We start from the raw sequence: 26,585 nt of genomic DNA on the forward strand, positions 1-26,585 counted from the left end.
GGTGCTTAAAGCTCTAAGTCACCCTATGGAGGGTGGTTTCTAACGATTCCATTTTCTTCCACCCTCCTCAACCCCCAGATGTGCACCGTGAATTAACAGTTCTTTATTTTTTCTATTTACTTTATTTTTTGTCATTTGAAACAAACAAAAATGGACAGAAAGTTTCTACGTAATTTTAAAAATCAATCAATGTTTTTTGAAACTTTCTCTACAAAAAACATTTGGAACTATTGGCCTGCTGAATTTACATATATATATTCATCATCATCAAACTTTCATGTGTACTGATTTCTGTCTCTGAATATCTTTTGAACGCTTAATTTAATCGCCAAAACATAAGACACCATTTTTATAGAGCAGTTAATTTCCTACAAAAATTTGTATTGTGCATTTTTTAATAGTCATTTATTGTCGAGTTATAAAATTCATAAACAAAAATGAAATTTGTCTTAAAATCATCAAATTTAAATCTTCAATATCATTCAAATGGTGAGGTTTACGGAAAAAATATAAGATACCTTTTTTGTAGAGCATTAAATTTCCTATAAAATTCGTCTAGAACATTTTTCTGTACAATCAATTAATGATGAGGTATAAATTTTAATCTATTGGACTGAAAAAAAAATAATAAACTGCGATGCGGAGGATCTTCCTATTAAAATTAAGAGCTCATATTTGTTGAGAATTTTTTTAAGGTCTCTAGCAACCCATTTTTCCGTGGCACTTGTAAAAAAAAAATAATTGATTTTTCTGACCCACCCTAATATATATATATATATATATATGATAAGACAAATGATCAATAAAACGGTAACGTTGTTAATAAGAAATAATAAAGTTTAGTTGTGTTTCTAATTATGGAATAAAAAAACAACGATGAGAAGTAAAGCAGACGACATCGATTACCAATTAGGCTTTTTGCAAATGGCCTGACATTTACCTTATACTTATCCGCAGTTCTCCAAGGAAAATAAGTCAACGACACGAAATTCACGAATGAATTCAAAACTTACCCTAATTTGCTTATTAATAATGGAACTCTCTGTGGATGTAATTTAATTGAGACGGAATAAATACGATGTTCGTTTATTTCTATTTACATCGTGCGAAAAATACTTCAAAATAAAATTATATATAGATTGATATTTATTAATTTTATAGCTTTTAACATGAAATTGTACTCTTTTGAAAATGAGCTTTTTTATCTTTGACTTAAAAAAAAAAAAAAAATAAAAATAATAGAAACAATTATTACGAAAATTCGAATTGTTAAATCAAACTTTTTCTTTATACATCTTAAAATTGAAGATTTCATAATAAAAAGTACCTGGGTTTAACCGAAGCGTGTCGATCAACGTCTCGACTTTACAACCATACTTACTACCAGTAATAATAATCTCGATTTAATGTTTATTTTTCTAATCTTCTTTTTCTTACGACAAAATTCATAGAATCATGCGATATTAAAGCCGGAAATATAAGAAAGATAGAGAAAATAAATAATATATTACGGAAAATTTAAATAATCAATAAATCAAACGTTTCTAAATAATTGATAAATGCATAATAATTTTCGTTTGCCGTAACTAGTAAAGAAGAAAATATTTGAAGAAGAGTATATAAAACTTGTGAAAGGAATGAGAGGGACCTACTTTCTGGAGTGAAAAAAAAAAAAGAAAAAGAAAAAACATTAGGTGGTGTCTATTAAAATAAATATCCTTTTAGAACATTTCCAATAATTTCTTATTAAAATGATCCGTTCCGATCTATTTTCTCGATAAATTTTTTCTTTTTCTAATTGTCATATCAAATGAAAACTTTTTACAATGTTATCATAAGATGTAAGCCGAAGTAAATATCTATATGACGTATGAAACGCGGAAATAATATAACACGTAAAAATTATCTAAAGATAATAATTTAACGAAACATACGGAGAGGTAAAGCCGATGTGCTTTAACGGATTTTGCCAATTATTCCATCAGAATTCTTTTAGAACCAACCACCTGCTGTCCAGCGGTCCGTCAGACCTTCAGACACACATGTAATACAACCCTCGCGATACCGTTTCGTCGCGTGCGTGTTCACGAGTGCGTGTAATCGTCACACATTAAGTGCCCGTGTGTTTCTATCGAACCCCTTTAATTATATCATCGTCACACACGATGTACTACCAAATGTATTCCTGCTCGCACATTTTTTCAAGTACAAAAATTGAATAAGAAAAAACAAATTATATTTGTTTATTATTTTTTTTTTTTTTTTAATAAATCTAATTAGAAAAATAAAGATAGGAGTAATAATTAATAACACTTTCGTTCAGATCTATATGACAATATTATTTAATAAAAATTAATTAACGAATAAACAAATGATAAATGTAAATCACATACATACATTTATAAATCTTGTAGGAAGAGATATACGAGTCCGCAGATTATGATAAGCTTATCAAGCATGCATTTATCCGTGTATTCTGTAATTGCATTCACTGCATCGAACGTTGTAGTAGTATATATAAAGAAGAAAGAAAGGGAAAAAATGAAGAGAAGAAAAAATATATATTGTGCAATGCGTTCAACGTTGACATTCTTGCATGCCAATTGAATCAATTAATGGTACGTTAATAAAACCAGTTAGAATCGTGCATATTATCAAAATGATAATGTGATATGATTTCGTATAAATTATAATTGATTTTGAACATTACGTAGTAAATTTTGGCTCACCCTATATATTATACAGATCTCTAAATCTATAATGTATATGATTTATTCTCCAACGCTTGTTAAAAGATCCGAGGTCCCTAGCGACCCACACTAATTAGTTGACCTGATGTAGGTTCATGTCTAGAAAGTCAAGCGTGTTTGATCACTGACACGGCCTCAAGCGCAAAGCCTTAAAGCCGTGACCTCGGGTCACTTGGATTAACCAAGTCACGAGCAAATTATCACGGTCATTAAACCATCATCTCTTACTTTATATCCTATCATCTTCCTATCTTAAATAATACAAAAAATATTTCAAGGATCTCTTAGGATGTATCAAATACAAAATGTATTATACAAATGAATAAGAAATGAAAAAAAAAAAAAAAATATTGATTGAAAAATTGTCGTTAACAAAGAAACTATTACGGGAAATCGATAAAATTCTTATAAACAATGAGAGTCTAACCAAAGAGAAAAGAAGTTTTTTTTATGACTGGAATTTCCAAGTTATTGCCGGAACGACGACACGGCTTCAGTCGTGCACAATGAATTATTGGCGTTATTAACGTCGTTGTTAACGTCAGTGGCACGATCATAGGACGCGACGTACCTGCAAATGCATGCACGCATATAAACCATATTTCTCGAATGCTCGTTCCGCTTTTGCATTCTTTCTCGACCTATCAGAGTCACTGAAAACTTTGAAAAATCGTGAAATCGTGCCTTAATATACCTACCTCTATATAGATATACAAACATAACGTTAAACGTGCTGATATATCAGAGACGTTATTTAGAATTAAGTCATTTTTACCTTCAAACATTTTTCAAAATAATCATTTAATTATAATATTATATTTGTTAAATAAACCGAGTAAATTTGATCATTAATTAATTTTATATATACCTCCTCTAATTAAAAATAAATTCAAACATTGATTATAGAATAAAAGTCTGGACGATATGGTATATTAACACTTTTAATTAGAACTCTAATAACAAGAATTATTTAACGTTTCTCGATTGTGCATTGTGGATTGTGTTATGTTTGCCACACCTGTACACCTTTCACCTAGCTCATTGGAGTGTACGTAATTGAATGGATTCAATATATATATAAATCGACAATATATATATACATATATATTATAGACTAGAAATCGGTCAATCGTGAGATACTAAATGGTATGGCGTGCTTCGTGAGAATGTATATTAACCACTTGTGTTCTATTTTATTGTATTCATAATACGACATATAGACACATAAAAGAAATGCGACGAAACGCAAAATGATTTTCGATGATCCATCCTTTTTTATAAGTTTGTTTTTGTTTCAGACGGGTGTATCAGAGAAGCACAAAGTTTCAAACTTATTTTCTTTGAAATATGTGTCAAAATCATATTATCATACCTAATCGAAAAGAAACTTTTTTCTGACTATAAACGAAATGTTTCAAAGTTGTTTTTTTTTTTTTTTTTACGACATTTCACCTGTCCCTTTCAAAGAAATTTTGCGTGTGCCTGCGTACTTATCCTCATCCACACATCATTCATCCGTGACATGCCTACCTATGAGAATAAATATTACCACTAAAACTATAAATATGATAATACGTCTAATGTTGTATACGAACATACATATATATATATATATATATATATATATATATATAGATACATACATTTTTACATTTGTATATATTTAGTAACATAATGTATATATTTACATACACCTATACACGCAGACCTTATAAAGAACGAAGAAACTCGATATTTAGTATTATATATATATATATATATATATATATATATATATATATATATATATATATATATATACGTTGTTTCAAACGTAGAATCGAATAGGAATGAAGGAAAAAGAGAGGACAGTGATAGCGTGACTCAAAGAAAAAGCACGACATCGGAACATCAAGAGGAACGCTGGAAGCCATTTTTCTTTTATAATAGTCACCCCTACCAGCTTTTCTATGACCGATGGAATCAGCCATTTTGGTACATTTGTTACGTTTCAACAAAATCAAAGTTCTTATTTCAAAGTGACATTAGATTTTATTCGAAATTTGTCACCTTGAAAATATCTATATTTCTTCTCCAATCATTTTTCATATAAATCTAATAATTAGGGATAGTAAGTATAATAAATAATTTAAACCGAAAAGTCATTCGATTCCCACACTGATAGTTTTGAACTTTACAGCCTGGAATTTATCGGCTTTCACTGACTTCATAGTTGCGTCACTTTAGCGATGATATAAATACATATTTGGCCATTATAGATATAAACTTAAGATAGATTACTATAATCTTCTTTTTTTTTTTTTTTTCGTTACATTTGACATAAAAAATATTAAGTTTGTTTAACGTTTGCGTTTTGTATAATTTCATATAGGAAATATATTCTACGCGAAAACGTTTTCATCAAATACTTCCGCTTGCACATTAAAGTACTTATTTCTCTTTCTCTCTCTTTCTCTTTATCACTCTCTCTCCCTCTTCCTTTATATATATATATATACCTATACAGACACAATACTAAGAACACGTGCTTTATGACGTTTCAAACACGCAAGTATTGTACATCGTACAAATCACAAATAATAATAAGTTTCATAATCAACGTGTCAGTGACACACGTACCAAGTTCTCGACAACAACGCAATCATGATTTATGAGAAATAACTATTGAAAATAAGTATTTAAGATGAAAAAAAATGAAAAAAAAAATGTTGTACAAAACAAATGAAAATGTTAACTACGTAAAATAGATGTTAAAAAGTGCCTACAGATCGATTTCTTAATTCTTACAATGTAAAAGAAAAAATACCTATATTTTTGTTCGAAACGAATTATCCAGAAAAGTAACAAATATATTTCCAAGTTTTCTTGACAAACTATTTCTCTCTGCTCTCTCTCTCTCTCTCTCTCTCTCTCTGTTTCTTAATTTGACCACAATAAAATCTTTCACGATAATATTAGCAAAGTTTTTATAATAATATCTCTTTCCGTACAATAGAACATAACTTTGCTACTATGTCGCAAAACACAGTACGCTATCTATATCTTTTTGTTTTTCTAGTTACTTCTTCTTTTTTCCCTACCGAACACGAGGTAAAGAAATGTTCGTTTAAAATGACCACGTTTACGAGCGGATATTACTACGTCATTCTATAAACTCGGACTTGTCATTTTCGAGGATGTTCATCGAAACGTAAAATTACAACGATGCAAGACGTAAGCGGATCGCGGCGGTGTTTAAATAACCGCACGATCTTAAACACGCTTTTAATTCTTTCAACCTACTTCTACTACTAGTTTGCTAATGCGTGGGAGAATAAAAACATGAAAAAGTAAGTGAGTAAGAAAAAGAGAAAAAGAGAGAGAGAGAGAGAGAGAAAGATGATTTATAAATATACTCTCTCACATATCAATTTCATATACTTAAAACATATGTATCTATTATTTCAAATTTTCTTTATCACATTCATTACAAATTTGTTTATTCACAATGATCTATTAGAATGTGATATTAACAGAATAAAAAAATAATTAATATAAAAAATGAATAAATTAAAAAAAAGAAAATAATAAACGTTAGTTGCGTTTTACATGCGGAACGTCTCAATGCACGAACGAACGCGGCACGACTCGCGAGTTACAAAGTAGTCCACACATCTCTCTCTCTCTCTCTCTCTCTCTCTCTCTCTTTCTCTTACATTACAAACAATCTCCAATGAAAATCTAGAACAGCCGTCGTTGTAAACCCGCTGTTGGCAAGTTTGAACTGCTAGAATGATAGGAAGAGATCGTTAATTCTTACCAGCTTGACGTCGCATTAGTATAAATATTAGTCGGATTATGTTACTCTCCCTTCCTCTCTCTCTCCTACCCTCTCTCTTTCTCTTTTTCTAGTTTTATATGTCTATATTTGTCATACATCTCCGAAGAATTCAAACAAACATGTTCGTTTTCACGTCATAGGAAACACGATTATGTTTCCCATCAATCTGTAATCATGAACGTTCGTCATTTTTTTATCTTTCCTTTTTTTTTTGTTTAAACATTTTCCCGTTATTTTTTTAAATGATCTTTCAAAGAATTCAATTGGACATAGTGCATAAGTGCAATTTGCAATTAGATCAACGTGCATTGATTCGTTTCACAATTCTTTTACGTGTTATAATACATAAAAAAGAAAACAAAAACAAAAACGCGATTACGTAGGAAAACATTTTTTATCGAACATTTTTTTCAAGACTTTTAAAAATATTTTCAAAGAAAAATTCAATTGGACATGGTGTAAAAGTGTAATTAGATTACCGCGCATCAATTCATTATACAATGACATACTCGCGTCATTAGAGTAATTGATGTCCAGAACAATGACGGAATTATCCAGGATAATAGGTACTGCCAATGATTTTCGTGTCTCCGGAACAAGTTGGCTGTCCGTACCGTTCCAAGATTGTGCAACCACGATTCGTCAAAGATACATGCATATCTAATACATATATATGTATAAGTGAAGTTATTCTACGAAAGAGCATACTGCAAGGTAAAACGTGCGATATTATATTATACGAATGAATGTAGTATATACATATATATGTAGTACTTATACGGTGAATACACGGAGCCGATATTATCGGTAAATGCCAGTCGTCCAACGCTCGATTAAGTTGCACGAACTCGACGAATCGTATGCATTTGCTATGAAAAATAAAAAACGAAGAAGAAGAAGAAGAAGAAAAAGAAAAAGATCTTTTTTGAAAAATTGCATAATCATTTATTTAAATTAGAAGGAAAATAATTCTGCTAATCATAAGAATTTTTCCAGTATATATGTAAACGTAAGTAAATACATATTATATATGTCTAAATTGAATCCTTTGAAGATGAGAAAGAAGAGTAGGAGGATCAGAACGTATCCTTGAAATATCAACGATAGTCTACGTTTCAAGATTCCTTTAACGATTTATTCTCGAGCCGGTTTATTATTAGTAATTCATGTTTTCTTCTTCGTAGAAAAAAAAAATATGACTTTATAAACTATCTCTAAAACGTGTACTTAATATAATTAAAAAGATTGTTATTAATAGATAGAAATTTATAATGATCATTTGTATTTATATGCGCGAATGAGAAATTTTATAGAGAAAAAAATAAGTATTTATCTACATACAAACATATTATATAATTCTTATTTCATGGAAAGTTATATACCTTTTAATTTTATTTCCTGTTTCTATATTATCACTTTCCTCTTATATTTTTTATGTATTTATTTTTTATATACTATACATTAATATTATTAAGTACTTTCCTTGAAGTATAAATTTCATAAAAAAAATCTTTCTTTATTTATTTTATTCGCCATTAACTATAAAAAAATTAATGATCACGTTTGATCATTGATTATGAGAACAAACATAGAGCAAGTGGTGAACACAAATACAAAAGCATCGATTAAACAAACCACCCTAATTGTCTTTTCCCCTTTTCTTTCATCGAAACGAGAAAAAGGAATCGTCTCGAGCACGTGGACGTATTTATGGATACACTCCGCCCTTTTTCCCACGCACACCCTTTCGAGAATGGGAGGGCGCGTTAAAGGGCAGTTTATCACCCTTTTATGCAGGTGGTTGCTAGATCATATGTACTTACTAAATATTTCCCTTTCGAAAAGGGAAAGGTAACAGGTACAATCGGTTTAAATAATCACTCGAACCAAATATCATTGATCATTCTTAAATTGAAATTGATCGAATAAATATAAGAATTGTTTTTTTGCATAAATCTTAACCATGATCACGCGATGTCGTTTTAAACAAATTTTCATATAACTTAAAAGAAAAATAGTCTTATTTCGTGAGTTAATGTAAAACGTTTATGTAACATACGAATTACTATAACGATACACGAACCAATTGTACAATTACATTAATTTCAATAAATATAAAAGAAAAATAATTGTAAATCAAATAAATATATTACGGACAATGTGTATTTTGAGGGCATTCAATAGAATGCCAACATAACACGAGCAATGTGTGTAATGAAATAATCTTATCGTCGAATTACATGATATAATTAAACATGAAAATACAAAAAAATAATATTTAAATTACAACATACATAGAGAGAAAATAAATAAATATTTAAATTTCCTTTTATATCGTTTCGAAGAAGTCGTCTAATTTTCCTGTTTATCTTTCACGCATAATCAAGTTCTACTAAATAAACAAAAAGAAAAAGAAAGAAAAAGAAGAAATTACAGGAGCTTCCAAAATGAATGAAAAGTAAAAGGGTGTGTACCATAAAGTAACCAATGGCACTGTTATTCGATGTATACTTGTGAAGAATGCGCATGCTCCTGAGCTTTTCCACGCAAGGCGGGTCCTGAATGCTTTTCACCGACCAATGTGCTTTCGTGGGTGGTACAAATCGACTTTAGTTTGCTTAACTTCGTGCTTTTATACGAATGGCCATGTCATACAGCCAAATCCCATAACTTATTCTTACCATCGTCCTAAACAAATCTAACCGATAAACCAAAGAGTTCCAAACTCTCTCTCTCTCTCTCTCTCTCTCTCTCTCTTCAAAGAAATTTCGAAGTCAGTTTTAAGAATTGTAAAATAACAGAAAATAGATTCAAATTTACCAGATAATTTTAAAAATTAAATTATATGAATGCGTTTTGAATCCATTTAAAAATCTTTGAGTCACGTAGGAACTTTTCACTCATCACACATAAAAATCTTCCCCCTTATTCTGTCTTATTCGATCGAAATATGTATAAATCTTTAGAACAATTCGTAAGAGTCACAAAAGGACGTAAGTTGTAAGTAGTAAATTGGCTCGTCGTGACGACATCGTTTGTTGCAATTTATAACGATCATTACTATACCGGAGTATAACAAACCATCGCTGTAATATACTTAGGTATATACTAACTGTTTGATACTATTTATAGAACTACACGAGATGTAGGTGAAATTGAAGCTAGCCGATAACTATCGTATCTGTACTCTTATGTGAATGAAGATTTCTATTACTATTCTATATATATATATATACATATTTTTTTTTTGAGCAAAATCATTTTCATTTCAACGATACATTCATGAAACACAGATACACATTCGTTGTCATACGTTGTACGATCAAAAGACTTTCTCTTTGAGTTTCTCCAAGAATTAAAGAAATAAATACAGAAAAAAGAGATTAGAAATTTATCCTTACGAAAAATAAACGACAAAACAAACGAAAGCTCTTGAATCTCTTATCTGTGCACATGGCGGTACATTTAGATATGCACAGGCGTCAACATTCTTCCGAACATAGAATTATGAGTTTGATAGGACAGTTAAAAGCTTTGCCTGTAATTAAAAGATAAGGAATATGCATATATATATAAAGATTTCTCGTCGATTAGTATTGCTATGGTATTTTGACCTTATTAAGGAAGAAAATCTCTATACTATGCATCCATATTTTTATGAATACAAAAGCAAATAATATTTCTGATTATTGATCACAAATTTTGTATTAATTATTCATTAATTTTTATGCTAACAATTATCACAAACTTAAAAAAAAAATATATTGCAAAGTTATCACTTATTTTCTTAGCCGATAAATGAAAAAAAATTCATTTAAATTCTTGACCGCATAACTTGTTTGTTTCCATCATCGTCAATGGTTCTATGATGATCGGAGACGAACCGCAATGCACCGACCTGCGTTGCTAATAAACTATTAACAAGGGGGACATGTTTTCCTGTATTGAGTCGAAGCGCACAGGCACACTCTGCTACTTTAAAAGCTTATCCGCCTTTCAGCGAACTCGTTAATTCTCGATAGTCAAACAAAAAACTGAATGAAGAACGGTCGGATTATTTGCAACAGAAGACAATTAATTTCAAGATTAACAAAATAGACAAGATTTCAAAGCAATCGATCATTAAGATATCAAAGTATTTAGACATCATTCGTTAAACATTTCTTAAATGTACTTTTTATTACAAATATCTCAATTAACGATACATTCCAATTTACACAATGTTTCCTCTTTTAAATGATTTCATTGATTACTTATAAGTAATGAAAGAAAGAAAGAAAGAAAGATAGAAAAAAATAGAAGAATGAGCAATGAGTATGCAACGTGTCGGACCGTAAATAATTTCGTGTAAACGGAAAAGAACGTTCTCTAAGTTACTTTCACTACCGGACGAAACGGTAGAGAATCCAGGAAAACCAGAATCAAAATTGCTATAGTTAAAATCGAATGATTCTGCTAATTCTAAGAATATCTTAACACAAGATAATTCTTATTTCATTTTACATTTCACTGACAACTTATATGTATTGTAGTTAGAAAATTCAAACGCGGTGAAGTTTATGCTGCTAATCTCTGACTCAAACCGAACAATGTTATTATGTTAAATCTTAAATTTAATGTAAGTAAATGTGTTCAATTATTTTCATGAGGAATAATTCATAATATTTTATTAAAAATATATAAACGATTCAGACAATATAATCTAGTAAATTTTGGTAAATTTGATTAAATAAGAAGATCTTCCGGAAATGTTGATTAAAATAAAGTATGTAAGTACTGTATACCGAGAGCAACACACACACACACGTCGACTGCTTTCTACCACGGCATATCCGATTCGAGAAAATTCCGTTCTCCAGGTCGATCGTGCCGTATCCGCGAGAGAACGTCGCCAAGCAAATATCTCATCGGAAAAAGATGTCCTTATGTATGTATCTTTCAATGAACGTTTCAAAAATGTATACACACATGTGTAATATAAAGCGAATAGAAGAATGAGACTAATTTCTCTTACTTCGAATGCGTGATAATTATCTCAACAACTCGATTACTTATATTACGTGTCAATTTAAAAGTGACAATATGATTCATATTTCTTTTATTCTCTTTTTATTAATAAACATTAATATAACGTGCGTGACTCAAATAAATAACTTTTGTCCTTTCATCCTGAATAATTTTACAAATATGTTTGTTCTCACAAACGATCGAGAATTATTATGCAAATATAAGAAAAAAAAGTTGGAGCAAGACAAGTTTTGTCAATCTCCTATCGCGTTATTTTATATGTGCGTTTTACTTAATTAGATATTTAGAATTTAATTTTTTAAATAGGCTTTAAGAGCTTATAGATGATATTTTATTTCTTTTTTCTTCGGAGACTTTTTAGATTCGTAGTTAGATTTATAATTTTATAAATTAGGCGTATTGGTAATACTATAGTTTTCACAATATATTATATAATTTTTGTGTAAACATAAAAACAAATTGGGTTATAAAGTGTGTTAACAAGTTTTACGATACATCGATCGTTATATGATCATTCCATGATCTATCAATCTTCTTCTTTCAACGTAAGGAATCCACAAAAGTTTATCCTTTCAAAGACAACAAGAAAAAAGAAACAAGTAAATTGTCAACACGAACACGTTTAAATTACAGAAGAGAATTGCTCAAAGAAAATAAAAGAAGAGAAAAGGAAAGAAGACGCACATTCGGTATCCATGGTGCGTTTTAAGGTCAACGTACGAAGCAACCAAGTGAGTATCTCACCTTAGTTCATTTTCTTTCTCTGAGAATGTAGAAGAGGAAAATATGAGAAATATGAAATGTAAAAAATGTACTATAGAAACGATCAACTATATCGCGATTTGAAAATGACGTTTTTGCGATTCTCTCCTTGAACGTTCAACGATCCTCCTCTCTTTTTTATTTTTTGTGGACGAGCGCTTTTTCTCGCCATTACATTTTCTTCGCACGCGAGGCCGTGTAAAAACGTGTCGACGGTATCATTGGCCACGTAACTGGAACGGAAAACAAATGTGTGGCTCTTGTTTTCTTTTTATTCTATTCTTTTTTTTTATGAGTTATGAAAAGAATAAAAATATTCTACCAAAAACACACGCACGTCAAGAAATATCTTACTTTCACATTATGGACAGAAAGAGAGAGAGAGAGAGAGAAAGAAAGAGAAAGAGACATTAATGCCTGGAAGATAATAATCAAAAAGTTGATACGAATATTTTGTAAAAACATTTGAAAAGGAAAAATAAATAAAATGAAGATTCAAGCAAAAATTTAGCAAAAGAGAGGAGAAGCGGTAAAACAACTTGTTAATTCACGCGAATGCACTACTGACTATATCTATATATCTCTATGTACATATATACATATGTATAGTTACGTATTATATACATACACACAACACACATAGAGGTATACATACGCCACTCCTAAATCGAGATCGTAGCAAGGAAAGAGAAAATGCAATAACGAGTAAGAAAAAGAGAGTACTCACCTAGAATCGCCTGGAGGGTCTGCTCGTCCCCGTCCCCGATGACATCCATACCTCCGTTCGTGATCGGAGCCCAGCACTCTTCCGGGCCCGATCAACGGGCCCCATTTTGTCTCGGAGCTCGCTCGCTCGACCCAATGACGTCCCGCATATTAGACGTTCTCTTTCTTTCTTTTCTTTCTCTCTTTCTCTATCTCTCTTTTTATCGTCCTATTCTTTTTATAATTAATTAGTATTGTTAATTTTTTAAAATAACAAAAAACAAATACACCAGGGATTAATTATATTCTTCTTTTTTTCTTTTTCTTTGGATTGTTCTGTCCTTTTTGTACTTCTTTCTTTATTCACTTTGTTTTTTTTTTTTTTAATGCATCTATGACGATGTATTTGCGGGAAATGTCTTTAAAAAACACAAATATTTTTCATACACATCAATCCTTTCGGAGGAAATTTAAAACGTAAAAATAAACAAAGAACAAGGGCAAGGATATTATTGGTGGAAAATAGGAAAAAGACACGAACAAAATATCCTGTAGAAAAGCACTAAAAGACCTCGCTCAAAGTAGTACTTCTGCTCTCGTGAAATACCGTAGACGACTCGCGCGTAATCTTTGAGACGCGGAGAACTAAACTCTTCTTTCTTTCTTTCTCTCTTCCACTCTGTTTCTCTGTCTCTCTGTCTCTGTCTCTCTCTCTCTCTCTCTCTCTCTCTCTCTCTTTATACAGAGTTTCGTAGCCCCAAGAGGGACGACATGAGCGCGCGGGCGCGCAAATCGTTATACATCGGCGCCACGGAAATCATTGTCACGTGATCGTCTCTCTAGATCAACTAATTACGCGCCAAATCTCTTTGAATTTGTTAAACAATTCGAGGAGCATTTTCTTTCACAGAAATTTACAATGTATTATTTTCTTCTTTCTATTTTATATATTTTATATGAAAATAATATTTATTTCGATCTAAATTTAGTTTTAAATCGATATTTCTTGTTTCCTTAATATGATTATATCATTCTCTACATTATCGGTAACATCATAATACCTTCAAAGAATACAGAAGTACATAGAAGCCTACAAATCTTCTTTTTTTAACCATATTCATTTTAGTTACTAACCTGACCACCAGTAGGCGATAGTAAGTAGAATAATGGAATATTGTAGGAAACCAGGACGGTGGATAAAGGCTATCTGGAGAGTTTATATTCACTTTCGGATTTTTACAACGAGAAAATATAAATTTATTATTATTAATAATAAGTACACTCTTGGACGCCATAATATTGTATTCTTTGATATCATCGTGTTAAGTATCTATTATTGCTCTCTGGTGGTCAGAATAGTAACTAAGATGAATCTGGTTAGAAAATGGAGGGGATTTGTGCATTGTAAACATGTGCTTTCGAAACCCGCAAAGAAAAGTTTGTGTTTCTCATAATAATTAGTAAATATATATATTCTTTAATAATAATTCGTACGCAATGGCGTCTTTTAAAAAAACAAATACAAAGATATTTAAGAGAGCAGGACCCGAAATAACACCGGATAATATTTATTGGAAAAAATATACGGTAAGAATTTGTATATGCATAATCTATAAATCATTGTATCACTTAATTTAATATTTCCTGTATTAACAATATATGAATATATTTAACAGCCACCTGTCCTAGTAAAAGAATTCGGTCCTATAGATTATATTGACTTTTCACCTGTGGAACCACATTATTTTGCTGTTACTTGTTCTGTGAGAGTACAAATCTACAATCCAATAACAAAATTGGTTACAAAGAATTTCAGTAGATTCAAAGAAGCTGCCTATGGTGGTTCTTTTCGTAGAGATGGCAATTTATTATGTGCCGGAGGAGAAGAATCTGTTGTACGATTATTCGATGTTAGCACGAAAAGTCTTTTACGTCTTTTCTCAGGTCATAAAGCTGCCGTACATAGAACATTTTTTACAGCAGATAATCTTCATATTGCCTCATTTTCTGATGACAAAACTGTAGTATTATGGGATATAGGAACTGAAAAACAAATGATCACTTTTAATGAGCATACCGATTATATTAGAGCCGGAGCTGTAAGTCCTATATCGTCGGACCTATTATTATCGGGAGGCTATGATAAATTAATAAATATGTATGATACTAGGACAAATAAAAAAATATTTACTGTGAATCACGAAGCACCTGTTGAAAGTGTTCTTTTCTTACCTTCTGGAGGAATCTTTTTATCAGCAGGTATGTAATAATATCAAACATTGTATTTAAAGATAAATTGATGTCTCTCTCGAAGTATAATTAAATTTATTTTATTTAATAAAAAAAACAGGTGGAACAGATGTCAAAGTATGGGACGCACTTGCAGGTGGAAAATTATTAGCAAAAATTTCTCAACATCATAAAACAGTAACCTGTTTAAAAATAACTTCTAGTGGTCATAGAATATTGTCTGGTTCGTTGGATAGACACGTTAAAATCTATGATGCTGGAACATATAAAACTGTTCATACATTGGATTATCCTAATTCAGTTCTCAGTATTGGAATTAGTGTAAAGAAATATTTATTATTATAATTTCAACTAAATGATTAATCATATACATTCCATACATTATTATAAAATTATTCTTTTTAATTATAGGCAAATGAAGAAACAATAGTAGCTGGTATGGTGGACAGTTTAATTTCGGTACAAAGAAGAGAAGAAGATGTTAAAGATATCAAAGTTCAACGTAAAAAAATGTCATATAAAAATGAAGGTGGAAATACTTATATATCAAGCGTTGATACTGTAGTGGAAGAAGAAGTTAGAGAAAAGATAAGTAAACACGATGTTTGGTTGAGAAAGTTTCAATATTCCAAAGCCTTGGATTCCGTTATGATGCCGTATATTGCTAATAAAACTCCACATGTGACGGTTGCATTATTGCAAGAACTTAGTAAAAGACAAGGTCTAGTAAAAGCAATTGCTGGAAGAGATGGAAAATCTCTTTCTAATATTATCAAGTTTTTAATTAGACACATAGGTAATGTTCGATTTGGACGAGTATTATCGCATGTGGCCAACGTTTTAATGGGTTTGTTAATATATATTATTGTTTTATTTGATGTATAAATATGCCATGAAATATACTTTATATTATTTAATATTACAGATATTTATGAAGATAATCTAGATGAATTGGCAGCAGAACCACGAAACATGTTTAATTTACTAGCACAGAAATTAGAGGAAGAAGAGGATTTAATCACATCATTAGCCCAATTACAAGGTACACTTCAAATTATATTGTCTGGTGCGGAGGCGCAACATATTATGATGGCTAGAGATAATCAAACTTTAGAACCTTCGAGTGCCGCACAAAAAAATCTAATATTTAGCATAGCTTAAACATCAGAATTCTATCGATTTATTACTGTAATATATTATGTACATTTTCCATTATAAATTTTAATAAAAAATTATTGCATATTATATACCAGGAAACATTGTCGGACAATAGGCTTCTATTACAACATATCACCATGGCACTTTATTTAGACTAAACAAAATCCCCAAATTATCTTATTTCAATTACAAAAATTCTCTTATTGATCCTAACTAATAAATCATTTCAAGATGTATCATTTTTAAGACATTTTTGCCATGCAGCAGATGATGGTTTTTTAGGTATTATCCAACCAATTGGAATTCGTGACGAATCATTAGCATCGTAATTGATATATTTATCCCAAGCAGTTCTGTAACATACAAACATGGTTAATTAAGAAAACATTTTTTTAATGACAAGTAATTTCTAGTTATATCACTTACCGCATTATTACAAGATTGAAAATATCTATTTGAACCTGATCTAAAATTTTTTTTCCAAACAATACAATTTGCCATTCATCGAAAATATTTTGTTTTTGTTTCTCAATTAATTTTTCATTATCCGTTTTTAGCATTAATTTTAAGCCTTTTTCTTCAATACAATATTCTTTATCTAATGTAGACCACGTTTCTGACAATTTGTCTGTAATCCAAAAATTATTAGTTTATATATTATTTAAAAACATTATATTTTATATTTTTATATATATGTATGTTATACAAAAAAATATTACCAATGATGTTATTAAAGGCTGTATTCGCTGCTATAGATATCGTTTCTCCTCTTGCTTTGGCAATGTTAGTTTTGACATTTCTTAAATTTTTTAATTCTTGTAATATTACCAAATACTTTTTCGCATCGTTTCGTTTATTTCTTACATCTGATAATATCATATCTGCATCTTTACGTAGATTTTCATCTTGCTTTTCTTTTTCTATTACTGCTTGTTCACGTCTTAACCATGAATCTGCTTCTGCGTGTAATCTAGCTCTTCTTTCCATTTTAACTGACTTTTCTACCTTCCAATTTTGTCTTTTAATTTGTTCTCTTAATCTTTTCTTTTTACGTTTCGCTATATCTTTTCGTAATTCATCAAAAAAAGTTTTTTCTTGAATTTTTTCCATGATTTGAAGTATTTGATTTTTTAACATATCACACGTCTTCATTTTCTCCTGCCATTCTTGTTCTGATATGCTTGAATCGCATTGAAGCTCCTCGTGAATAGTCTCTATCTTTTTATTTAATTTAAACATCGTTATTAAAGAAGTTCTAGCTTCTCCGATCTTAGATGGTCTCTTAAAACTTTTTACATCTATTGTATCCGAATTTTCTTCTGATTTTTTGAGAAAGTTTTCAATTTCTTCTTCAGTTTCTTGTCTTTTTTTAGAAATATTTAAAATTCCATCGGTAGAATTAACATTATGAAAGTTCCAGTTAAATGGATAGAAATTTTGTTGATAATTTTGACCATAATTGATGTACATGGATTCGTTATAATTTGCTGGATAATACATGTTGAAATGAGAACTACTTATTAAGTTAGCCAAATCTATTTATGACTGAAATTCTTGATTGTTAAATGCAATTCTTTACGTTGAATAAATATAAAATTCAAAATGATATCTTAACTCTATTTTAGCCTTAATAATTAACACAAATGCAACTTGCGTTTTTAAGTAAATACATAAAAATATGAATTGCGTTGAAAAAAAAATTAAATTGTCTTCTAACACATTTGCAGAATATCTCCTTCTTTAGGAAGTTGCGCTTCGGCTTCTTGTAATACTTTCTCTGCCTCTATGTAATCTTCGACTTCTTTTAAATCTTGTTCGGTATCCAAAATACTCTTCAATTCTTCGAATGCTTTTACAAGACGACGTTGGCAATCTGGTACCATCATTAGGGATTCTTGTAAAACTTCTTCTTGCTTTTTAATGTCATATCCATCTTTATCTATAAATGCACATAAGATAATATTTGAAAGAACAATTTATTAATATTGTTTATAAATGTAATTACTTAACGAAGCAACATTATTTGTGTCGATTATCTAACATTGTTGAATTAAATGAAAAATGTCGCTTATATTTTGAAGAGTACTTTTTTATTCTCACCCTGTTCTTTTAATTGCTGTATTCTTTGGCGTTGTTGCGCCGCTTCTTTTTCATAAGTAACTTTTTCTTTTGCAAGACGTTTTACTACTCCGGTCTTAATTTTCAAAGTTCGTATACGCGGATCAGACATTTCGTAGATTAATTTAATTAAATTGTACAATTATTACCTTTTAAGGTATGATGATTGGCTAGAAACAAAACGGTACGACAGATTCTTAAGTTTACAGGTTAGATTGCAATTTAGAATTGCAGAGTGCGTTCAAATATAACCCTTGAAGTTAAATATAAGATTATATTGTGAAAACTTGATAAATGCCTTATCTTTTTTATACTCTATGATATAACCCTAATTAAGTTTCAAGGTTATTATTAATTAATGTTGTCTTTTAATTTAAATAAAATAACTTTTATTTTTAGTTATAAATACTTACGACGATTATATGTATACATATTTAATATAGGCATTCGATCAAATGATATTTTTATCGTCATTTCAAATTCATTCTAGATCGTATTTAATTCGGTTTATATTCTTCTAGGTGGCAGCACCATAGCGAGTTGCGAAAAGGACGAGGACGTTGAACATCTATATTGTTTGTATAGTACGAGAGAGAAATACGAAGGATATAATCGCGTATGTTGGCTTCACGCGTTTGTATAACAAGAAGGACGTAGTCGAGAGATGTAACGAGAAGAAGTGTCAGTGTCATTATTGATACAATGCAAGAAGATATATTTCCAGCTGCAGAGAAAATCCTTTCTGATCTTGAGAACGTACTGAAGAAGAATTCTTCTTTGTGAGTAGATTTTTTCTCATATATAATTTTTTTTTCCTTTTAACTAATGAATTAAGGGCGGAGTCTTTAAAAAATAATCGAGATTAAGAGTGTATAATTTTGCTCTTTCATAAATAAAGAAAAAGTAAAAAAAGAAGAGAAAAAAGAACTGAAGATATTGACAAAGTGCACGAAAGATCATTTTTTATTTTATCATTTTTATTTTATTTTTCTTTTCCATTTTTCTCTCTTCCCTTCTTCTCTCTTTCTCTCTTTTTCTCTTTTTCTGTGCTTAATATCTACGTTTATTTTTTGCTTCCGTTCTCTTTTACACGTACAAATAAAGTTCCCATCGATTTTGATTTTTATAAAACGAAGAAAAAGTCCTACCTGGTCTACTTCATATGCCTTAAGAAATATATATATATATATATACATATATACATACAGGTTTTCTCTGTATGCATATACAGCACACCCTTTTTTTCCCACATCAGCATGCAAAATATAATGACAATAATAACACTCCCCAGTAATAATATTTTTAATAGCATTTATTTTATACAATAATACAAAATTTTGTCATTCAATTTTTTTCTTTATTTGTTTTCTTCTCAGATTTATTTCTATTTATTAATAAGACTTTGCAATGGATGAAGAATAAAAAGTATTTAGAAAAAAAAATAATTAGAAAATTTAAAAAAAAAAAAAGGCACGTACATTTTCTTCTCTTTAGATTTTATTCCTATTAAAATTATTTTAAAATAGATGAAGAATAAAAAGTATTTAATAAAATGTAAAAGATATAAAAAGATTTTTAAAAAAGGCATGTGATAGTTATTTATTTATAAGTTTGTAGATTAAGTTTTGAAAAATGCAAAGAAAAAACTTGTTTATAACTAGTATATAACAAATAAAAATAAATTTTATTTTTATATACTAGTTTATTTTCTTTATTTTTGTATAAAACTAGTTTATAACTGGTATATAAGAAAAATGTTATACTCGAAGGTTCTGATTGGAAAGGAAATTTATTTTTTGTTTTATGTAACGTAATTTTTATTAACCGGTTAATCCGATTTTACCAATCGTTACCGTTTCATTAATCCGATCTTACTTTCTCTTCCACAATCTCTTATCAAGGATAATCCCTTTTGATTGATTAATTAATTAATCCATTCGATTTTTGAGGAATTTATATTAATATATTACTTTGAAAAATAATTTAAATTGCCATTTTCTTTAAAATGTGCGCATAATATTCCGCAGTATCGATCTGTTTAATGCATTTCTTAACATATTCTTTAATATTTTCAGAAAGAGTTTTGAAATTATACCCTGCGAGGATAATGAAAACAAGTCGCCGGTGTTTCATCAAGAAGACAGTTTGGGCTTAGCATCATGGTGCGTTCAACCACTTTATTGTTACACGCATCGTCGTTTGTTAGAACATCGGGGAAACAAACATAGACGAGAGGATCCAAGCATTATAGCCAGATGGCTGTCAGGTGCATTGCTCTTAAATCCGGATACAGCGACATTTTGGAATATGAGAAGAGAATTGGTTAAAAGTAACAAATTAGACGTTATTGAGGAGTTAGCGTTCACCCGGCTGGCGCTTTATGTAAAGGCTAGATCTTTCGATGCTTTGTCTTATCGTCGTTGGTTATTACCATATGTATTAAATTCCGAAGGAAAGAATTACGATCTCGCAATAGTAGAACCAACGTTGACAACAGAAATGATTGTTAATACTATATGTGCTAATAGATATCCGACTAATTATCACGCCTGGAGCCATCGTAAATGCGTTATGATTCTTAAAGAATTTTACGGACATACTAATCCTAGTTATGAAAAAGAATGGAAGGATTCGTTAGCTTGGTGCCAATTAAATGTATCCGATTATAGCGGTCAATGTTATCGACAATATCTCTTAGAGAAATTCCTACTCGCAACTGATATTAACAGCAAGGATAATTTATTGAAATGTGTTAAGAGTAGCGATTATCAATCACGTTGTCATATGGTAATGGATTACGTTTCAGACGTTTTTTATCTCACTCATGACAATAATTCTCAAAGTAATCAAGAAAGTAATGATAATGAAAAAAATAATGATTCCTCGACGACTCAACACTGTATTACGTCTCATACTCTTGATCTACTTCATGGTAAAGCACGACCCGGCATTTCTACTACAACTAATTCTACTTCTACTTCTACTATCACCAACAATAGTAGCAGTAGCAGCAACTTAAAACTTGAGCCGTGGCAAATATGTTTTCTAGCTTTATCCTATTGGGTAGAGGAATGTAAAGCCAATGAAGAGTGCATTAAAATGTACGAGGATCACGAAGCTCTTTGGAGTCAACGTAGATACCTTGCTCATCTTCTTCTACGTTTCATCGAATCCTACAAAAAATATTCCTATTATAAATCTGACATTATTCTTGATTATCGTCGTCGTCCTACCGAGCAACATGAAATAGATGAGATCGTTTATAAACAAAGTAATGACAAAAACCAAGACAAAAATAAAGAGAAGGCTCCTCTCATTCAAGCCTTTTTAAATCGTACACGTGAAATCACCGATTTAGCCGCGAAACGTGGCTCTCACGAGCAATTTCTTGTTGAAAAATGTATCAAATATCTTGGAGATATTCATTTACAATTTTGAATTATTTTATGAATCCTCTCTTATTTTCGCTTCATTATATATTCATAATTTACATGCAATTCATATAATTTCAAAAGAGAGAAAATATTGTTATATATTGTTACATTATTTATTACGAAGCATTTCTTTTTTTTTCTTTTTTTTTTTTAAATTATTTTCGTGATTCGTTTTTTATATTATTCTTTGTTTTTCTCTCTCTATCTTATAAATTATTATAAAAAAATTAGTTTAATATTTTTAAAAAGAATTTGATGCGATCAATCAAAAATGATTACAAATTAGAGAATAATATATATTAATTCGAGCGCGTCAAATTATATTCTATATGAACAAATATGCAATAATATTTTTCTTTGTTATATTTTTTATTATTATTATTATCACTATTATAGTTTTTTTTTTCAATCAAGGTGCTAGGATGTTATTTATTGGGTTTTTAAGTTTCTTATTATTAGGTATACTTATAGTTCCTTATTTTCCTCTCTTTTAACTATCTATAATAAGGGCATATTCATTTGAAAAGTTAAATCAATTCAATTTGATTCTATGATATAATACAAAAATATACACATATGGATAACATTTATTGTTTATTCATAAAAAAAATAATCTCATCGCAAGCATACTAAATATCATTAATATCAAATGATTAATTAGTCTAATATGCGTACACTCTTTCTGATATAAAATAAGTGGTAATAGTTATATTTACGATAAAAAAAGAGAAAAAAATAAATAATTATATAAAATAAGGCAGATTAAATATACGGCATTGTTTGCGATGTACGATTACAGGGAAAGTTTAATAATAATAATAATAATAATAATAATGTATGTGTATAGTAATACCCTGATATGGGAAGTGATAAAAGAGAAGATTAGTTTTCTAAAAAGATTGTCTATGTAAAACTTTATTTCTAACACCTAGAATATTGTGCGATCAGGAAAAGCAGTATCTCTCAAAAAAATAATACTTTTTAGAAACTTATATTGTAATCTCTAAGAACAAATATAATCTTTTAATTTATTTACACTTTTTATTAAAATAATCATACGCTTGATAAGATTTTTTTCTTACTAATTTTCTATATACCTTATGATAGAGCTATTCAAGACGAATTTAACGACATGAATAAGCCTAATAGAGTCAAAAATTTATAGATACTGTCTTTTTTTAATTGCACGATAATAGATTAGGTCTAAACATTCGTATACGAATAGTATCTTTAAGTATCTCTCTTCCTCTTTCTTTCTATGTATAGTAAATATATGTGTTTTCTAATCGTGTGTCGTGATTGAGGTAAGGTCCTGTCTCTTTGGCACAAGAGGAAAAACGAAAATAAACTACTGGCAACGACTTTTGACGCTAAGCAAGTCGTCAGTCTAACGCGGACTATCGTAGAAAGTCGTTCTGTAAGCTATCTTAATCTTGTGGATTTTTTTTGTTTTTTTAAATTAATATACACATAAATATGAATTTATGATTAAACTGGTTTAAATTTCGTTTGTTTACGTACAATTATAATTATATTAGTAATTTTCTTATAATTACTGTGAGAAGTGAATTTTTTAATAACGTGTTTATTAATATTAAAAAGAATATATTTTTTTGTTTCATATTTTTTTTATTCGTTGTATCATTAAGAATTTGAAGATGTCGAACGACCATCAGAGAATAGTATTGTGGACGAAATATAATAATTATTGGTTGATAATAAAAAGGAAGTTGATATTAAATGAATCTAAGAAAACGTGAAATTAGAACAATCGAATAATCTTAAAGAGGACAACTCAGTACGCATGTTTCTATCAAAATTAAGCTAGAATTTTCTATGACGTATGTATGTAACTTATTTCTTTTTTTTTACGTTTTATTATCTCCAATTAAATAATTGAACGAATGAAACGAGTGGTTTCGTATTTCGATCTTACAATTAATTTTAATTATGTTGTAATCTTGTTTTCTTCTTTCTCTTTCTATTTTATCTATTACTGTTACGGTATGATATATATTTACGTTAAATACATTATGTATTAATTGATTGCTTAATTAGTATTTACAAGGTGAATTGTGAGTTGTTATTAAGTTAACATGAAATTTTCAAATGATTTTTAAATATTTTCTAATTAGCTTAATATCATAAATATTCGAGTGAAATTAAAATGTGATCCAGATTGATTTTTCAATCGTTTAGTTTAAGTTTGTTTCACGGAATTATTTAATATTCCAAGAATGATCTCATCGAACTGTTATAATCATTGATATTATTTATATAAGACATTTAATGTTATTGTAAAGATTGAAATACGAAGTATCACCCGGTATAAATAACAGCGCAATTCAAATGAGAAACGCCGAACACGTGTTGCTTTTTCAAAACAACATAAGTAATTAGAAAAATAAAAGAAAAACACGATCGAACAAATTTATAAATGAAGTTTCAAAGAGTTCATTTAATCTCGTAGAAAATTAAAATACAACATAAGAAAATTATTCGACAAATTTATAATTAATACAGACTTGAATTTGATTCACGTAGTATGGAAGAAGATCAAGAAACGGCAGTCAAGATTTTCGCGCCAATAGCCTCTGACGCGTCGTTATAGTAGGCACGTCGGACACTTGTGGTCTATGATTTATATTAAGTAAATTAATTTTGTTTAGCGAGAAATGTTACGCGTATATAATTATATTATTTAAATAATTAACGAAATGTGTCGATGAAGTAACGCGTCAACGTTTGAATGAAAATCTTAGATCGAATCGATCGAATTGAAAACGAGGAAATGTAAGTGTGAAGTAGGGAGAGAGAGAGAGAGAGAGAGAGAGAGAGAGAAGTAAGGAATGTTATATACGGATATGTTTGTATATACGATAATCGATGTTACTGCACAATGACAATGATCGGTCGGAAACGGTCGAGAAATACAAGGACGTTGTTCGGAAGAAAAGGTTAGAAAAAGAGTAAAAGAGAGAGAAAGAGAAGCAGTTCGCGTTACTTCGTAACACGGCATTGACGACGGATTACGACGAGAATTCGTTGTTTCTCGATAGGCCAGAAACACGTGACCATTTGCTCTTGAATTTCATTGGTGAATCTGTTCGATCGTGTGTACTTTAAAGAGAGAGAGAAAGAGAAAGAAGAATGTATAAAAAGAAGAAGGGACGTGTTTAATATATTTTCGACGGTCGATAGAGAGAGAGAGAGAGAAAGAGAGAGATAGAGAGAAAAAGGTATCCTTAGAAATTTCTACCTGTGTGCTGCAGTTGGCGGGTCGTAAGCCGATCTCTCTCATCGTGTCTCTTTATTCTTTTATTTTCCTTTTTCATAGTGAATGAAATTTTGTAAATACTATTTCTTATTTAATTGTAAAGCAAAAAAAACGAGAGAATGGCGTTAGCCGAAGGTGAAAGGACTACCGGTGAGATAAATAATACTAATGGTACCAGTAATCTTCGACGTGGTAGCAGTTTACGATTACTTACTGCATCTGTCGGTACTGCAGGTAAGATATCTATTTAAATTATACATACTATGCATTTCTCTAATTCGCTATTTTCATTTATATATCCTTTAACATTTCAAACATTTCGTTCAAAGTCTTACTCTACAAATTTGATTGAAAAGTGGCGGGAAACTGGCATATACGTTATTTTCAAATCGTCTACATTTTGATTTTTCATTTTTCGAGATAATATCTTTCATTATTTCATATAAACCATAATATCATACACATTTATATACGTGATACATTTCTAAATATAATTTCCTGTATTTCATTAATAAAAGCTTACTTGATGTTTTAAGTCACACACATATTTCATAGCATTTATTTATATCGTATTGTGTAACACTTTTGATGACGACTTTTTTTCCATGCTTTCTTATCCTGAAGTCTGTAATCGTGTATACAAATGTTTTAATAAAATTACGTATCTGTTTGCTTTTTTTTTTCTTTACTTTTTTCATTAAATCAATCAATTTTTTTACGATAATCGTTATAGAATAATATAAAGACGTTGATGAAATTCATTCATTTTCTTAATAAACGATTATATGTGCGCGATTATCTTTCAAAATGTTTTATTTTTTATTTCCTTTCAAAAAAGAAAGGAGGGGATACTGCTCATAAATTTGCATTTTTTTCCTTGTTTTTTTTTTTTTTTTTTTTTTTTTTTATCTTTATTCTTGTAATAGCGAAATTGGAGAAGATTTGAATCCAAACGACATTCTACTTAACGGAATCCGAAGTAGCTTTTGAATTTTTCATGAATCACGAGTTTGATAGTTTCCTAGAAGAGGTTTGACCTCGTTTTACCGCTTTAACGGAAATCCCAAATACGAAAGAATGAGGATCAAATTCTTCGTAATTATATGAAACTTTTGCGTCATGTATGTTTTCATGTAATTGCAGATGTCAGACCTTGGAAATGATTAATCAACATTTTTTAGGATGAATGTATACATTTTGTTTTTATTTGTTATATCTAGTCTTTTTTACAATTCCACTTAGTGACTTGGTTACAACCCCAAAACTTGAACGCAACCTTGATG

The 26,585-nt window shown here is 29.8% G+C and overlaps 6 protein-coding genes across 6 annotated transcripts in view; 3 read left to right on the plus strand and 3 right to left on the minus strand.

The window, feature by feature from the left end:
- LOC107073891 (myelin regulatory factor) overlaps positions 1 to 13,746 on the minus strand; it is a 28,745-nt gene extending 14,999 nt beyond the window's left edge. The window contains exon 1 of the mRNA XM_089171362.1: positions 13,088 to 13,746. Within this exon, the coding sequence (XP_089027488.1) occupies positions 13,088 to 13,136 (49 nt within the window). The 5' untranslated portion in view covers positions 13,137 to 13,746. The remainder of the gene's footprint in view (positions 1 to 13,087) is intronic.
- A 481-nt stretch (positions 13,747 to 14,227) lies between these two features.
- Positions 14,228 to 16,572, plus strand: LOC107073892 (U3 small nucleolar RNA-associated protein 15 homolog). Its single transcript, XM_015334764.2, has 5 exons — positions 14,228 to 14,652; positions 14,742 to 15,324; positions 15,416 to 15,636; positions 15,727 to 16,162; positions 16,241 to 16,572. The coding sequence occupies exons 1-5, from the start codon at positions 14,563 to 14,565 to the stop codon at positions 16,474 to 16,476; spliced, it is 1,566 nt and encodes a 521-aa protein (XP_015190250.1). The 5' UTR covers positions 14,228 to 14,562; the 3' UTR covers positions 16,477 to 16,572.
- Positions 16,473 to 17,973, minus strand: LOC107073894 (programmed cell death protein 7-like). Its single transcript, XM_015334765.2, has 3 exons — positions 17,193 to 17,973; positions 16,900 to 17,101; positions 16,473 to 16,826 (listed from the first exon to the last, which is right to left on the minus strand). The coding sequence occupies exons 1-3, from the start codon at positions 17,971 to 17,973 to the stop codon at positions 16,700 to 16,702; spliced, it is 1,110 nt and encodes a 369-aa protein (XP_015190251.1). The 3' UTR covers positions 16,473 to 16,699.
- A 17-nt stretch (positions 17,974 to 17,990) lies between these two features.
- On the minus strand, positions 17,991 to 18,994 carry LOC107073895 (Tubulin binding cofactor A). The gene is made up of 2 exons (XM_015334766.2): positions 18,574 to 18,994; positions 17,991 to 18,412 (listed from the first exon to the last, which is right to left on the minus strand). Exons 1-2 carry the CDS (start codon positions 18,701 to 18,703, stop codon positions 18,186 to 18,188), a joined length of 357 nt encoding a protein of 118 aa, XP_015190252.1. The 5' UTR covers positions 18,704 to 18,994; the 3' UTR covers positions 17,991 to 18,185.
- Positions 18,995 to 19,171: 177 nt separating this feature from the next.
- Positions 19,172 to 22,922, plus strand: temp (protein prenyltransferase alpha subunit repeat-containing protein tempura). Its single transcript, XM_015334767.2, has 2 exons — positions 19,172 to 19,370; positions 20,667 to 22,922. Exons 1-2 carry the CDS (start codon positions 19,294 to 19,296, stop codon positions 22,027 to 22,029), a joined length of 1,440 nt encoding a protein of 479 aa, XP_015190253.2. The 5' UTR covers positions 19,172 to 19,293; the 3' UTR covers positions 22,030 to 22,922.
- A 2,329-nt stretch (positions 22,923 to 25,251) lies between these two features.
- LOC107073916 (uncharacterized) overlaps positions 25,252 to 26,585 on the plus strand; it is a 44,598-nt gene continuing 43,264 nt past the window's right edge. Inside the window, exon 1 of the mRNA XM_015334852.2 lies at positions 25,252 to 25,536. Coding sequence (XP_015190338.1) covers positions 25,422 to 25,536 — 115 coding nt within the window. The 5' untranslated portion in view covers positions 25,252 to 25,421. The remainder of the gene's footprint in view (positions 25,537 to 26,585) is intronic.

This window comes from Polistes dominula, unplaced genomic scaffold, assembly GCF_049000335.1.
Source record: "Polistes dominula isolate Pdom_NZ unplaced genomic scaffold, Pdom_raw_medaka contig_31, whole genome shotgun sequence".
Taxonomy (NCBI): Eukaryota; Metazoa; Arthropoda; class Insecta; order Hymenoptera; family Vespidae; genus Polistes; species Polistes dominula.

What these genes read in the sequence shown, in the direction of transcription:
- LOC107073892 (XM_015334764.2), top strand. Translation starts at nt 14,563, where the DNA reads ATGGCGTCTTTTAAAAAAACAAATACAAAGATATTTAAGAGAGCAGGA. An exon ending in TTTATTGGAAAAAATATACG is followed by an intron (nt 14,653 to 14,741) that starts GTAAGAATTTGT and finishes TATATTTAACAG; the next exon opens with CCACCTGTCCTAGTAAAAGA. An exon ending in TTCTCAGTATTGGAATTAGT is followed by an intron (nt 15,637 to 15,726) that starts GTAAAGAAATAT and finishes TTTTAATTATAG; the next exon opens with GCAAATGAAGAAACAATAGT.
- temp (XM_015334767.2), top strand. Translation starts at nt 19,294, where the DNA reads ATGCAAGAAGATATATTTCCAGCTGCAGAGAAAATCCTTTCTGATCTT. An exon ending in CTGAAGAAGAATTCTTCTTT is followed by an intron (nt 19,371 to 20,666) that starts GTGAGTAGATTT and finishes TAATATTTTCAG; the next exon opens with AAAGAGTTTTGAAATTATAC.
- LOC107073894 (XM_015334765.2), bottom strand. Translation starts at nt 17,973, where the DNA reads ATGTATTATCCAGCAAATTATAACGAATCCATGTACATCAATTATGGT. An exon ending in AGCCTTTAATAACATCATTG is followed by an intron (nt 17,102 to 17,192) that starts GTAATATTTTTT and finishes TTTGGATTACAG; the next exon opens with ACAAATTGTCAGAAACGTGG. An exon ending in TTCAATCTTGTAATAATGCG is followed by an intron (nt 16,827 to 16,899) that starts GTAAGTGATATA and finishes TGTATGTTACAG; the next exon opens with AACTGCTTGGGATAAATATA.
- LOC107073895 (XM_015334766.2), bottom strand. Translation starts at nt 18,703, where the DNA reads ATGTCTGATCCGCGTATACGAACTTTGAAAATTAAGACCGGAGTAGTA. An exon ending in ACAGCAATTAAAAGAACAGG is followed by an intron (nt 18,413 to 18,573) that starts GTGAGAATAAAA and finishes GTGCATTTATAG; the next exon opens with ATAAAGATGGATATGACATT.